Below are 15398 nucleotides of genomic sequence, written 5' to 3'. Positions count from 1 at the left end.
AGAACAGAGTAACCCATCAGATTAGTGTACTGCCACGGACCCTGAGGGAAGGAGTGACCTGTTAATCAATAGTCAGATAGTGTAGTGCAAGGCTGTATGTGACGGGGGAAGTGTCATGATTTGAAAAGGGAAATGGAGACCAGCTAAAAACCACAGTAAACGATGGCTGAATAACATACGTGGGCAATATTATTATTTTTATTGTTTTTTTTACTTTCTAGGGACATCTGGCTTATGGATAGGTGCATCTGAGCGCTCATCGTGCATTGTTGTCTAGATAGAGCTCTGTGCACTGCAGCCTTATAATAAGTTAACCGAACTTGATTCTAATGAAATTTTTTTTTATTAACTAAAAGCCTGGATTGTAAGAATATATGCTAAGAATCCCATCCAGTGTACATAATAAGAGGAGTTGTGCAGTGGGTCAGTGCCAAAAATAGTGCCTTTTCCAGGGACACATCTTTAAAACTGAATGGGATTGAAATGCTGGCGGCTAAACAGACTGCGAATGCCCGTCAGGATCAAGATCCCCATTGGGGCAGGTAATTACCCTACCCGCCTCCCCTGTCTTCCCCCCCCCCCCCAACCCTCCCTTAGTGGTGCCTAGTGCCTAACCCTAACCTACCCCAGGAGGTGCCTAACTCTAAACCCCCCTTACCGCTCCGTAAACCTAACCCTACCGGTGGGGGGGGGGGAGTGCCTAACCCTGACCCCTTCCAGGGGCTGCTTGGCACTAACCCTCCCCCATAGGGGTGCCGAACCCTAATCCCCCCCCAAATCTAAACCTAACCCCGTTAGACTCCCTAATCCTAGCCCTCCCCCCACGGCTAACGCTAAGGGCGCCCTGGACTTACCTTAATTTCATTTGGGATGACGTCCTCGGCATTCCAGCTTCAGGATTATGATAGGCGTCGGTATTTCGATGCCTGTCATGAATCCCTAGCCGGCATTCCGATGTCGGGATTGTGACCATGACTACATCCCCTTTGAAACGTGTCACAATCCCCCAGGGTATGGCGATGGCTCTCTGTTTGTCCTAGAGTAAGGGTGCGATCTGTGATGATGTATAGCCACTTAGTCTCACCAGGCTTGCCTGTAGAACTCCAGGTACTGTTAAGTTGGTGAAAATATCACAAAGACTTAGCCAAATGTAAAATAAAAAATAAAGTAAAAGAACTGCAACCTTGTACTGCGACCTATATTAGCTCACACATCAGAAAACACGTAACAATAGGAGAGATATTTCCATTAAACTGTTTTATGGATATCCACCCAAACCACAAGTGTTCTTGACAATCTTCAGTTCTTCTGCTGCTTAAGACTGGGCTTGAGCCCAGGTGTTACCCCACTTTACCCTTCTTAGGTTCCCCTATAACTCAGTATCATTGTTTGCTGTCCTCTAAAAGAGGCTCACATTGGGAGTGAGGACCATCTTCCTTCCTCCAACTCGCACTCGTCAAGTTTGGTAGTTGAAATTCTAAATACCCATACATAGATAACTCATCCTTCCAATTGATGATGTTATCTTCTCCAAAAACCTGTTGTGTGATGCATCACTTTCGTGGGTTATCAGAAGTCCCAACACTCCCCTTGTGTCCTGGTATAACATTACTGTAGCTTGTATTACATAGCCAAAGCTGGCCAGACTTCAGGATGTAAGCATAGGGGAATGGCGGTATATGTGAAGGTATGCTACTGAGGGGAGGGGGTTGTTTGTAGAAATCGGGAAACACACACATTCTCTGACAATGCAATGTATATTGCATATATCGTAATGGGAGTTAACATCGAAACACACACACATTGTGTTGGGACCACACCAAAACCTACACCGTCATCAGGTAGCAGGCTATGCTGTATAACTGCTCTAAGTTACATTTTGTGGACATGAATATAAAAAACAGTGAAGATCATGTCCCTGCAGCTAGTGAAAGGGGGATTCAAACTGGCTTAAACTTTATTAACGGTGCCTGGCAACCCATTTTTGCCGCAGGAAGGAACTGTCCCAGTTAATTAGAGATTTGCCAACTATATTAGTAGCAATGTTTCAAGGAACTGAAAGGTTGTAGAACACTCCTTTTGGCTCTAGATGGAACACATGCTAATGTAGAGTTAAAGCATAAACAAGGCCATGTGTGACCACCTCCATCATTAAATATTACTAAAGATTTGTGCAAATCTGGGTTCTCCTTTTCCAGTGAAGCTGATGAACTGTGGTTAGTGGGGGACAGGGCTTTAATGATATGTTGTCTATCCCTGTAATTATGTCTGGCCAGGCTGTGCCTGACAGGAGTTATATAACAAAGGTGCATGCTACCATTGGGTTCAGGTTGACCGTGACATCAGATTCTCCATCACACAATCGGTAAAACACAGCATTCAATCTAAAGCTGCATACACACGGTACGATCTGTACCACCAACGACTTGAAAGATATTGTTCAAGATATCTTTCAGTGGAGTCCCCCTGCCACAGCTCCGAACAGTCAAAGTTGATTATATCGTCCACATTGGCCTTCATATACAAACAATCATAGATATCGTTATCGTTCATGCGGGAACGCGCATCGTTGGTCGTTCATTGCATAAAAATTAACGCTATATCGTTGAACGTTATCATTCATATCGTTCATAGATATCGTACCGTGTGTGCGCACCTTAAGCAGCATATTTTCCCATGCAAAAGCAAATCTCCAAGAGCCATACTATATCATCTCTCTATGGGAAACAATAGATCATTATCAATTTGCTATTTGAAGTGAGCTAACATTAAGTGACAGATAAACTAAATTACCTAATAAGCCTTTTTGGTTGTCCAGTAAACATTTTGCAAGTTAAAAAAAAAAAAATGTTCCTGTCACCCATCTAATTCCTTTCCAAGGCCATGGAAAACTGTATCCCTCCTACATATATGTTTATAAAATTCAAATTGATACAAAAGAAAGGTCTATTTGTTCCAGAAACATTTATAGCAAATCTGATTTCGGTAGACTAAAATATTAGTTATTCCTATTGCAATCGACATATGCATATGTGTCCCAAGTATGAAGTGTTTAATGTAGTTCAATATAGATATGATTATGTATTTAAATAAAGGATGTACTCACCCTCGTCTGGGGGGATCCGGAGTGGGGGTTGGTGGTGGTTAATTTTTCAGAGGGATGCACACATCCTTTGGTAATCCTCTAGTCATCCCCTCCTTTCCAGTGACACCAGCCGGCAACTGCACCATGTAGACTGACAGATGGTCTTCCCCTGAAGCATACTGAGTTTGAATGAACTCCAAAGTTTTAGGAAGAGCTAGGGATTCCAGCATGCTCACTGCTCCACTGGAGCTGTAAAGGACCCTAGCATCAGTAGCCGGGAAACTGCTGCACCAGGGTCAGGCTGCATACCCTGTGGAACCTATATATGAGCAGTCCCTAGAGATTATCTCCTGGATGTAGAGCGAACAAGCCCCCTCCTAGACTTCCAGGCACTTGAGAGTGGCCAATAGCTTGGCTTTCTACAGGGATAGCCTTGTGCACAGAGGGGAGTACACTCCTCTCTCTCAACTGGAAACCATGTAAAGTGTGAAATTTCTCCACCTGAATGTAGTGTACAGTGCATGCATTCAGCTGTATTGGTTTAAAGCAGAGGTTCCCAAACGTGGTCCTCAAGGCTCCCCAACAGTTCAGGTTTTAGAGATATCCATGGTTGAGCACAGGTGACTTAATTAGTACCTCATTCATTTTGATTTAACTACCTGTGCTCAACCATGGATACAGTCAGGTGCATAAATATTGGGACATTGACAGAATTTTCATATTTTGACCTCTATTCACTACCACAATTGCTTTGAAATGAAACAAACAAGATGTGCTTTTACTGCAGACTTGCAGATTTAATTTGAGGGTAATTACATCCAAATCAGGTGAACGGTGCTGAAAAATCAAAACAAACCCATCATAGAGAGAGCAAAAACATTAGGTGTCGCCAAATCAACTGTTTGGAACATTCTTAAAAAGAAAGAACGCACCAGAGAGCTCAGCAACACCAAAAGACCCGGAAGACCACTGAAAACAACTGTGGTGGATGACAGAAGAATTATTTCCCTGGTGAAGAAAAACCCATTCACAACAGTTGGCCAAATCAAGAACACTACCCAGGAGGTAGGTTTATATGTGTCAAAGTCAACAATCAAGAGAAGACTTCACAAGAGTTAATATAGAGGGTTCACCACAAGATGTAAATCATTGGTGAGCCACAAAAACCAGGCACTAACCCTCCGCCATAGACCAGATTAGAGTTTGCCAAACAACATCTAAAAAAGCCATTACTGTTCTAGAACAACATCCTGTGGACAGATGAGACAAAGATCAACTTGTACCAGAGTGATGGGAAGAGTATGGAGAAGGAAAGGAACTACTCATGATCCAAAACATACCACCTCATCAGTGAAGCATGGTGGTGGTAGTGTCATGGCGTGGGCATGTATGGCTGCCAATGGAACTGGTTCCCTTGTATTTATTGATGATGTGACTGCTGACAAAAGCAGCAGACTGAATTCTGAAGTGTTTCGGGCAATATATGCTCATATTCAGTCAAATGCTTCAGAACTCATTGGACGGCGCTTCACAGTGCAGATGGATAATGACCCGAAGCATACTGCAAAAGCAACCAAAGAGTTTTTTAAGGCTAAAAAGTGGAATGTTATGCAATGGCCAAGTCAATCCCCTGACCTGAATCTGATTTGAGCATGCATTTCACTTGATGAAGACAAAACTGAAGGGTAAATGCCTCAAGAACAAGCAGGAACTGTAGACATTTGCAGTAGAGGCCTGGTTAGAGCATCACCAGGGATCTGGTGATGTCTATGCGTTCCAGACTTCAGGCTGTAATTGCCTGCAAAGGATTTGCAACAAAGTATTAAAAAGTGAAAGTTAGATTTAGGATTGTTTAGTTTGTCCCATTACTTTTGGCCCCTTAAAAAGTGGGAGGCACATATAGAAACCGTTGTAATTCCTACACCGTTCACCTGATTTGGATGTAATTACCCTCAAATTAAATCTGAAAGTATCCAGTTAAAGCACATCTTGTTTGTTTCATTTCAAAGCCATTGTGGTGGTGAATAGAGGCCAAAATATGAAAATTCTGTCAATGTCCCAATATTTATGCACCTGACTGTATCTGTAAAACCTGAACTGTTGGGGAGCCTTGAGGACGACCACATTTGCAACCTCTGGTTTAAAGGATAGAGACTGGATTAATGGTTGCTGTATTGTGTGCTTTCACTCAGGGCTCTTGTAATACACTTTTGGGCTCAAAATTTTATTTCCAAGAAGATCTGAACACTGATATTCCGAAGAACATCTGTATGCTGTGATTTGTCTAGTACGACTAAGAATAATGGGTTTTTTTAACTCATTTTATTGACTCTAATAAACATTTTGCTTCAAGACACCTGTATCTGCTTGTATCCTGTGACTATCCGATAAGCACCAAACATTTATCCATTCTCTGGATGTCCTGAGGTTCAACCCAATATCTTCAAGCACAGACCTCTGACCTCTACCAAGTGTAACACTGGCACATAGCAGCCAGCGGGGAATGCGCAGGTGTAGGAACCTGGTGGTTGCAGCGAGTAACACCTCTGATTCATCAGTGGGAGGAGTCGGTAACAGGCACTTCCTAAGTTAGCCCATTTGGCTTTCTCAGGAATAGAGTAATCTCCCCAAGAGCTGTTTCAACTGGCGTAGAAAGGCCTATCCACAGTCATTTATTTTTTTCTTTTATCTCTTTAAAATAAAATTACTGACACATTCATTAACATTGCTGTCAGTCATTACAGGCTTATAGATTTAAAAAAATAATGACGACTACCTGTATACAATTTTTAGTACTAAAAAGACAACTTTGCGTACATCTCCGATGTTGTGAGATTTGCATATGTGCAGATGCCGCACTACACGATGTACAGCACATCACTCATTGTATCGTCCAATCTGAGGCGCAGTACATAAGATAGGACAATGCGATGAACAATGGGTGTAAACGATGGATTGCGTGTACGCACTACGACGGCCGCGTAGATTGGTCAAAAGTACCAAGGTTGCGCAATATATCGTATTGTGCGTACCCAGCATTGGATCAATAAAATAATAACAAGCGGCTTGGCTTTCAGTTTACGTATTGCATAGAGACCATGTATGATGAAAACATCTCTCATAAAAAAGCCAACAAAACTGCTTTAATATGTTTTTGTCTGAGTTAGCAGAACCTAATTTGAGAGAACTGTAAACCTGATAACCCTGCACAGTTATTACAGTAATTTGTGTTCTTTTGTCTGCAAATTGTATATACAGCTGTGTTCGTGAAAGTTTTCAGGCGCAATTTCCAGTATGCCTATAATTTAAATGGGCTGTTTAAACTGCAAGAAAATGAATGCTTTTGGGCAAAGACAAAGGGTTCACACTGTGAATTAACATCTGATTACTGTACCTGTCGTAAAGCCGATCTTTTGGGATCACCTCTTCTCACTACAGATTTCCTTTTTAAACCTAAAGTGTTTTTTTTTGTTTTTTTTAACAAACCTCTGGCTAAAGTTGCATATGTAGTGTTTATAAATTAATGTATGTCATTTTATCAGTTTGAGATGTGCGTGTATATACAAATAAACGGTTAGGATTACCGACACTGTATACAATAATACACAAACACTTGTATACAGTGACGGTAATCCCAACCGTTTATTTTTTAAAGCGCCAAAAGGGTCAGTAGCACGAGACAGTCCGTGACGTATCCATACAAAATATATTTGCAAACAGAGTTAAAGAAGGGAGAGACAAAGGATAGAGAGGACCCACTTAGGAAAGCTTCTCTCACCTGTTTTCCTGGATAAAGGATATTTCTGGAATTTGGAACACCATACTTAAGGGTTTGTTTTTTTAAATGACCTTATTCTTTCTTTCCTCTGCACTCCCCATATTGTTCTCATCCTATTTGAGTTGTTTAGCAGCTCTCCTCATAGTGACAGTAGAAGGTGGCACTTTAAGTTTGCTTGATACTATGATAGTATGCCACTTTCACCAAGCAGTAAACAATATTTATATATTGTAAAGATCAAATAACCAAAAGGCTTACAATAATAGTAGGCAATCAAGCGGGATAAACACCTTCAGTATCACTTATAACTATATTATATGCAACATTTTAGTCTGCTTCAGAACGTTAAATGTTGTCTGTGTGGCCTGCAGTGCGCAATACTTATGAATACTTAATTTAAGCCATGGTAGCTATAGTAAAACGGAATAAATAAATTCAGCTAAAAGTCCCTCTGCTCTCCTCAGATCAATACATCATGGCATAAGTGTTGAATATAACACTTCAGTTAATCAGTATGCGGCTGTATAAAATCAGGTCCTATTATTTCCAAGCTGGGAATTTACTAATTAGCAGAAACTCACTATAAACAGACAGCAGGATATTGAGTAAAAGTGTTAAAATGTCATTAAATATTTATGAGAAGACCGAGGTCTCATTAGACTTCCAAGAAGTGAAACAGTATTAGTGCATGGTACACCGTTGCTAGCTTTCTTTTCATAATCGCTTGTTTCATTGGTCACCACTGCCTGCCTGATATTCCATGGGAATTGTCCCATAGGTGGTTTAGAGCTTGCACATGTATATTTACACAGGTCTCTTAGATATCTGTCAAACATAAGGCTGACATAGAAGCAGAATTAGAAATGTATGCATGTAAATGTCTGTGTAACATCAGTAGTGATCATGGATCTCTTCTTTCTCTTTGGCTTCGCTTGGTATCTACTGGGAGTATTTAATAATGAGTCTTCTTGTTATCACTCGTCACGAATCTTAAATGGTTCTCCAATCAACTCCTAACTGTCATTTTTAAGACACATAACAGGTAGGATCTGATTGGTTTGAGCACCATTTAAGATTAGTAACAACTGATAACATGAATATCACTTGTTATTAAATATGCCCCTTAGGCAACCATTTAAGATTATTAACGAGTGCTGATAAGAATATATTGTGTAATTAAATTTGCCCCTTAGGGCATATTAAGTCTTGATACAGGTTTACAACGCGGCCAATTGAATAGCTCAGGGCACTTCCTGCCGCTATTCAACATTGAATTTAATTGAATTGCCCCCAAAGATGGATCCGGCCGATTCAGAATCGGACGGAAATACTCAAAAATGCATTAATTTGCTTCTACGCATGCGATATATATGCTAAAGCTCGCCATGTGCATCCATACTAAGATCAGACCACATATGTGCAGTAATCTGACAACTGCATTATCAGGCCTCAATGTGATCTGGCCAGTTGATTAAGTAATTTCCACTGTGCGTCAGAGTATTGAAGGTTGGAAACCGCTCCATGCTTAAAGCAGAAATTAAATAGAGGTCTTATTTATTGCGTGCTGCAGGACAATTCCCATGGGAACCAGATGAGGCCTCCTGGCCATCCATAGGACATTGCAGCTGTAGTACAAATCTTGGATATTTATTGCCTAAATAATACTCTTTGGGTAGCTCTTGCTCTCTCTATACACACATTACCACATGAAGATTACGATTGTACAGCTTTATAGCTCTATAGCTACTGCTTTAGTACCCACTTTTCTCAAATTATTTGTTGAGTGAGAGGATATAAAATTGTTATTGTGGTGTTAGGTGCTACTAATCCCTCGAAAAAATGTTATTTCACCTAACCTGCAGCTTCAAGCTGTTACCATCATATTATTTTAATGATTCCCAAAGAGACCGAAGATCATACATTTCATAAAGTCTTGTTTTTCCTGGAGCTCATTAGTCGATCAGCAGCCAAAAACCTAGCACGTGAAATGTACATTGCGTGCTTAACATAATAGCTTTTTTTTTATGCATGCTCAAAGATAGACAAATCTAAGGTTCAGGCTAAAAAAAGAAAATAAAACTATTGCCAACAATTCATCTTGACAAAAAAAACTCTATCCTGACACTTTACATCCGTTACCATAGTAACAAACAGAATGATGCAAAATATGATGAGCAATAAGTTTTTTATATGCTGGTATTGTTTTTCTTATCCTTCCTGCTTTTCCTGTATACTTCTGTAGTTGAAAGATTAGAGTTTGCTCCTTAAATCCAAAAGGTGCATTTAACTAAACTATTGTTTCAGGAATGTGGGGAGCAAATGGGCTCTGGACCAAGCCAAGTACAACCTGGTTAACGAGTACTTTCTCGTGGGAGTCACAGAAGAGCTGGAGGATTTCATTATGTTGCTGGAAGCCGCTTTGCCACGGTTTTTCAGAGGTGCCACAGAGCTCTACCGCTCAGGTATTCTTACATTATTCTGCGTTCCCTTGTGTTGGGGTCAGTGACGTTTTGCTTGAATGTATTGCAGAACAGTCCCTTGATGTCACATTATGTAGATGTTTATCGATCCTGCTAGCGCTAATCTAAACACACCTACTATTTGTATTATTTTAAAATCCACCTCATTTCACATACTGTACATGGGCGTATGCATGCAGGATAACTGAAACTGATTTTATTATCTTGAGATTATATGAGACCATATACATTGGCATGTTCAGAACTGATATTACACTGAGTCAGTTCTTATATTGCTGTATTCAGAACACTGGGGATGTCTATACTTATTTTATTATGTACCCTACTAAGTTAATAATAATTTTACCCAGTAACCTTCAATGAGTACGCCTTCAATATAAAGGAACCTCCTTTACACTAAGTAAATATATTTTATTCTTACACACTAAATTATTACTAATACAGTTATGTAAAGGATAGTCATACTTGAGCACAGGTGACTTAATTACCACCTCAGTCAATTTAATTTAACCATCTGGGCTCAAGCATGGATAGCCTTAAAACCTGGACTGTGAGTTTGGACACGTCTGCTGTACTGGATCATGTATACGGCTTTATGAAATGACTTTAAGTTGATACACCCTGATCTAGCCAACTAGTTGGTTCCTCAGCATCCCTTGTAGGGAGTTCCGATATCTGTTATTGGGTTGGTGTTTCTTTTGATTCAATATGGCGGGGACTAGTAATCATGCACTGTTGGTAGCCATAGGGAGAATATATGTGTTTCCCACATTAAGAGGCTTTAGCACCATTTGTTTTTGCTCCATACCCTCTGTCCACTTATGGGTGATAGAAATCTTTGCTTGGAAATTTAGGGGCAGACAACAGATGAAATGCAAACTTGCAGCAGATCATATCATGAGACCCTATTTTTGTAGGGGATTCTAAAGGCAGCAATGGAACCCAAACTAGTTTTCCCCAATTAGAATACTGACCTTTATGACTGGCTACTCCTAATAAACAAATCTGCAGGACCACCTAGGATTAACAGCAGTGCATAATTACAGACTGTAGATTTTCAGCCAAGAGGCTCATAATTTATACTAGCTGTGCTGCCTGTTTAAAATGAGTCACTGCAGCCTCTTGGCCTGTGTCACACATGAGTGTTTGATTTTGGCACTATATAATGAAAACATCTGGGTAACAGAAGCCATAGTAATCAATTCTTATTTTTATTTATATTAAACATTTCTATTTAAAAAGTGTCAGCTGCTGGCAAACCTATGTGACAGTTCTTGAAACCAGAATCCGTTTGCCCATCTTTAGAATTGAAATATAATTATATATAATAAGTGCATGCATGTATAAAATTATATAGTCCCACAAACTGATTAAGGGGCCTATTTATCAAGGGTGTTTTGTTTTTTTCAAAAAACCTTATAGAAACTGCAGTTTCTGTATAAGTTTACGAATTGTTGCTATATAGTAATAACCTAATGCAGGAGATTTCACCAAAATCACCTGCAAAAGGCTAAATACCACTGCAGACTGCAGTCCACATAATTATTAATATTAATGGGGACTACGGTCTGACCCCTTTGTATTAAAATAGTTTGGCCCCATTGGTTTATGCCTGTGTTTCCCAAACTCATTCCTCAGGGAGCACTAACATTGCATGGTTTCCATGTTTCCTAGTTGGTGCACAGGTGTAGTCATTACTCACTGATACATTTTAAAAGATCCACAGGTGGAGCTAATTATTTCACTTGTGATTCTGTGAGGAGACCTGGAAAACATGCACTGTTAGTGCTCCCTGAGGAATGAGTTTACGCCTTCCTAATGTGGTGAAAACCGCTTTATACCTATGGAAGCATATTTAGAGGAGAGGGATCTTACGATCCATCTCCCACAGTCCCCGTCTGGTTCAGGAGACTGACACTGTGCACATGTGCAGTGTCAGATTCTCTGGGGGAATCTTTGGCATATTGGAGGAGTCTATCACATTTTCAAGGGATGTAACTCAGAGGGACATCTTTTATCGCTACTGCTGTTCCTGCGAATTACACATAGAACATAGCAGGGAAACTTTAATTAAATATGACGAAGTCTGTTTACGATATGGACTGTTAATAATAACGGCAGTGCCATCATTATTAATACATATTCCTCTGAGCCCTTTAAGCAAAATTATATTTAGAAATGTCCGTGCCATATGTGTCGAGAGTAAAAAATTGAGCCAAAAGCCATTTCACTTGGTTCCTGACCCAGTGATGTAAACATTTTTAAAACTGAACAAAGTTTGTACAAACCAGGGTACCATAGGGAATGGATTGCCTCAAGGTAGCCAGATATGGTGGCTAATGTGAGATTTCTGCATCGGCTACCACATTGAAAGTATTACTGTTAGGCCAGGTACACGTTAGGAGATGTATTAACAACATACCGTTTATATTGCATAGTGTGTACGCTCAATGGTACATTCACTTGCAGCATTCATCGCATCTTCACATCTGATGTGCTGCACATCACAAGGGGAAGATGTCATGAACAATGTGCACATCATGCAGTGTGTATGATCAACCAGAAGACCACAAGATATACAGCCGGGTCCACATACATCTAGCCTCCTGGCGCATTAAACAGCCTTTCTAGTCGCACCATGCCATGGCCTGACTCAGTAGCTCCGATCGTCATTTTGTGTGTCTTTTTACCTTCAAATGCGTGTTATTCAGAGATTGCTGTGACTAGGCAGCACAAGCAGCTTCTGCTGATTAAAATGATATGCAGCATGCCTATGTTCTGTGAGCGAGTGCGGGTGTATCTGCATGTGAAATGCTACATACAGTGTCAGCGGCTGTAACACTGTAACGTAGTGTTTAGCATGCAGATACACCCACAGACACTCAGAGAACATAGGCATGCTGTATATCATTTTAATCAGCAGAAGCTGCTTGTGCTATCTATTCACATCGCTATGTGAATAAGATGCATTTGAAGGTAAAAAGACGCACGAAAAGACGCTCTGAGCTACTGAGTCACACTGAGCTCCTGCTTTATGTGTGACGCGACTTGTAGCGCACGGAGGATAGATGTATGTGGGCACATCTGTATTGGTCCAAGCTTCCTCTGAGGACATTACCTAAAACTATTGATGATGTACACGATGAGTGTAAAGTGGGGACAGGAGAATAGATGAAGTGGATACAGTGCTCCCAAATGATATATTGTGCATTCATTAAGCATAGTGTGTTCACTCTATATCTTGTGTTCTGGGATGAAGGGAAATTGGAACAACCATTGTGTTTTATTGTATGCCATTCTGATGTGTACCTAGCCTTAGATGCAATGCAAAATAAATCTGTTAGTAACTGCAATGTTACAATTCAATCCATGCCAGTATGGACCTATAAATAATAGAAGTAGGGAAACTTTTTGGAGTGTCGAAAACAAGTTAAACTGAACACTTATCATCATATCCTTGTTTTTGTCCTTACAACTCTCCACAACTTTCATTTAAAGTATATATTTGTTGTACATAGGACTCAATTGATGCTACTAGACTAATGAAGATAGATTTATTACATGAATAAGTTAACTTTTAAAAATACAGTAATCCAGCTCTTTCCCTAGTCACTGGAATAAAACTATTTACCTTCACGGCCCTTACCAGAGTAGTAATGTATGAATTCTGGACACATCTATATTTTTTAAATATTTTTTTATTCATTTTACATTTGTCAGTATCTAATGTTTTTATTTATTTTTTCTTAATCCCTCTAACTTTCTAACTTTTTCTTTTCTTACCTTCCTTTTGTAACTAAAGGAAAAAAATCCCACCTGAGAAAAACAACTGAGAAGAAAGCACCTTCCAAGGAGACCACGGCAAAACTTCAGCAGTCAGACATATGGAAAATGGAGAACGAGTTTTATGAGTTTGCACTGGAGCAGTTCCAGTTCGTCAGGGCACACGCGGTTCGGGAAAAAGATGGGGAACTGTACATATTGGCACAGAACTTTTTCTATGAAAAAATTTACCCAAAGTCAAACTAAGGACACAGCATGTGCTGTTAATTTAATGGACTACACCTTTGTTCATAAGACTTTAATTTCAGGCCTACAGACTCGCTTGGTAATTATACCCTTGAGACGGTTCATTGGTAACTTGCTAAGGTTGTCATCAAATGAGCCATATCAAATGTGCGCCACTAAGAAAACGAGACCTTGAGGTGATCTCCAAGTACTGCCACACTATCATACTGATAAATACAATATGCGAGGATTTAACTCTAACAAAATGGACACTGGACAGTCCGGAATATACACTGTACAGACAAAACCAAACTTTTTTTTTTTTTTTTCTTTTTTTTTTTTTACTGTGTGTTCATTCAGATGTTTCCTTCCAGTTTTATTTTGTGTTTTCATTTGAGTTCTTGTTACTGAACATGTACCTATTAATATTTAAACACCTTCAAGATTTGTATCGAATCATGCTGCTGTGTAACTTGTCCATTTTCACATTGGTGCTTAATTAGAATCTTGTTGGCTCTAATTAACTAACAACTCAAAGAAAGCAGTTTGTTTTTATTTTATTTTTCTTTTGCTACATTTTAGTTCCCTAACCCTTGACTTTTAAAGAGTGGTTCCCTTTTTTATGAATAAATGTATTTAATGGCTTTTGTTGCTGAGAATATTATAAGCTGGTTAGATCCTTTATTCGGAAAGTATTACAGGTGAATTATTGCACAGTACGTATGTACCTGTCTTGGTCTATGGTTTTGGAGACTTCGGGGGAGATGTACCAAGCCTTGCAAATAGTGGAGAAATGAACCAGTAGAGAAGTTACCATAACAACCTCTCAGCTTCTACTTATCATTTTACAGAATGTATTTAATAAGTTCTAGATAGACGCTGCTTGCTATGAGCAATTTCTTTACTCTTTAGAAGGCTTGATACATTTCCCCATAGTCAATTGGTTGCCGAATACCCCTCTATATTTTTTCCAAACTCTCTGCAAACTTTCCCACCCTGTAGCCCCCCTTGTGCCGCAAAAAAACCCAAAACGAAATAAACAAACTCAGTGTCGCTAAAACACTAATACATTTAATTATATAACATAAATTAAGATGTATTATTGTATATAAAAGCGCGGACATGTCCTTATATTTAGATGAAGACTAGTGATATAAGAAAATGATAAATATATTTCCCTACAGTGTCCATTGTAGGACATTCTTCCTTTATGACAGAGAGAGCAATATTGAAAACTTATTTCACAAAAAGCTGTTTCTCATTCTTTCTTCTGCTTGTTGGTTATGTCAACAGGAGATTACTCTGCCTACAACACACAGAGGGTAGTCCTGACAACTACAAGCACAGCCCTCTCCCATACCCAAATGGTTACAAATCTCTTAAGCCGCGTACACACTAGACGATAAATTGAACAATATCGTTATCGTTCATTGCGTTCAATATCGTCCAGTGTGTATGCAAGATATTAACGATGCGCACTCCCGCAGATCGTTAAGTGTCTTTCATCGCCGTACTTGCAGGGCAACCTGACAATCTTGTCAGGTTCTGTAAGTTCGGGGATGAGGGCGGGTGCAGTCACTGAACGATATCATTAACGACATTGAGCCAGGCAGTGTAGGGAAAACACTTAACGATATTGTTCAAAGAGGCTGTTTTAGCGGGGGCACCGTACCCTGCCCTATTTATAAAGGGCAAAAAGCACCTTGCCCTCTGGCACGGCGCCCCGCTAAAATAGCCTGCGGGTCGCAGTGTCCCCCGGGTGGGGAAAACTGCGGTGTAGCGGCCAACTTTATTATTTTAGGACCAAGTTTGAGAAATATGACCTATTTCTGCTGTATTGCTCTCTGACACAATCTTCCAGGATTGGGGCCTACAATATAATTGCTTTTATAAAAGTGCTGCTCCCCACCCCCTGCTTTAAATATAGTATACATCAAGACATACTGCGGAGTGCACATTTTTCATTTGTTGCTTATTTCCTGAATGTTCAAGTTTTTACTAAGTCATAAAATCACAATTGATGATATGTGGTAATGAGGTTTCCTAT

General features: G+C 39.8%; 1 protein-coding gene across 1 annotated transcript in view; it reads left to right on the top strand.

Moving 5' to 3' along the window:
- HS2ST1 (heparan sulfate 2-O-sulfotransferase 1) overlaps positions 1-15139 on the top strand; it is a 182867-nt gene extending 167728 nt beyond the window's left edge. Inside the window, exons 6-7 of the mRNA XM_088481942.1 lie at positions 9168-9325; positions 13146-15139. Of these exons, the coding sequence (XP_088338068.1) occupies positions 9168-9325; positions 13146-13372 (385 nt within the window). The 3' untranslated portion in view covers positions 13373-15139. The remainder of the gene's footprint in view (positions 1-9167; positions 9326-13145) is intronic.
- The last annotated feature ends 259 nt before the right edge of the window (positions 15140-15398 follow it).

This window comes from Taudactylus pleione, unplaced genomic scaffold (genome assembly GCF_031769625.1).
Source record: "Taudactylus pleione unplaced genomic scaffold, aTauple2 ptg000017l, whole genome shotgun sequence".
Lineage (NCBI taxonomy): Eukaryota > Metazoa > Chordata > Amphibia > Anura > Myobatrachidae > Taudactylus > Taudactylus pleione.
The sequence above is the reverse complement of the archived record's forward strand: the minus strand, read 5'-3'. Positions and strand labels throughout refer to the sequence as shown.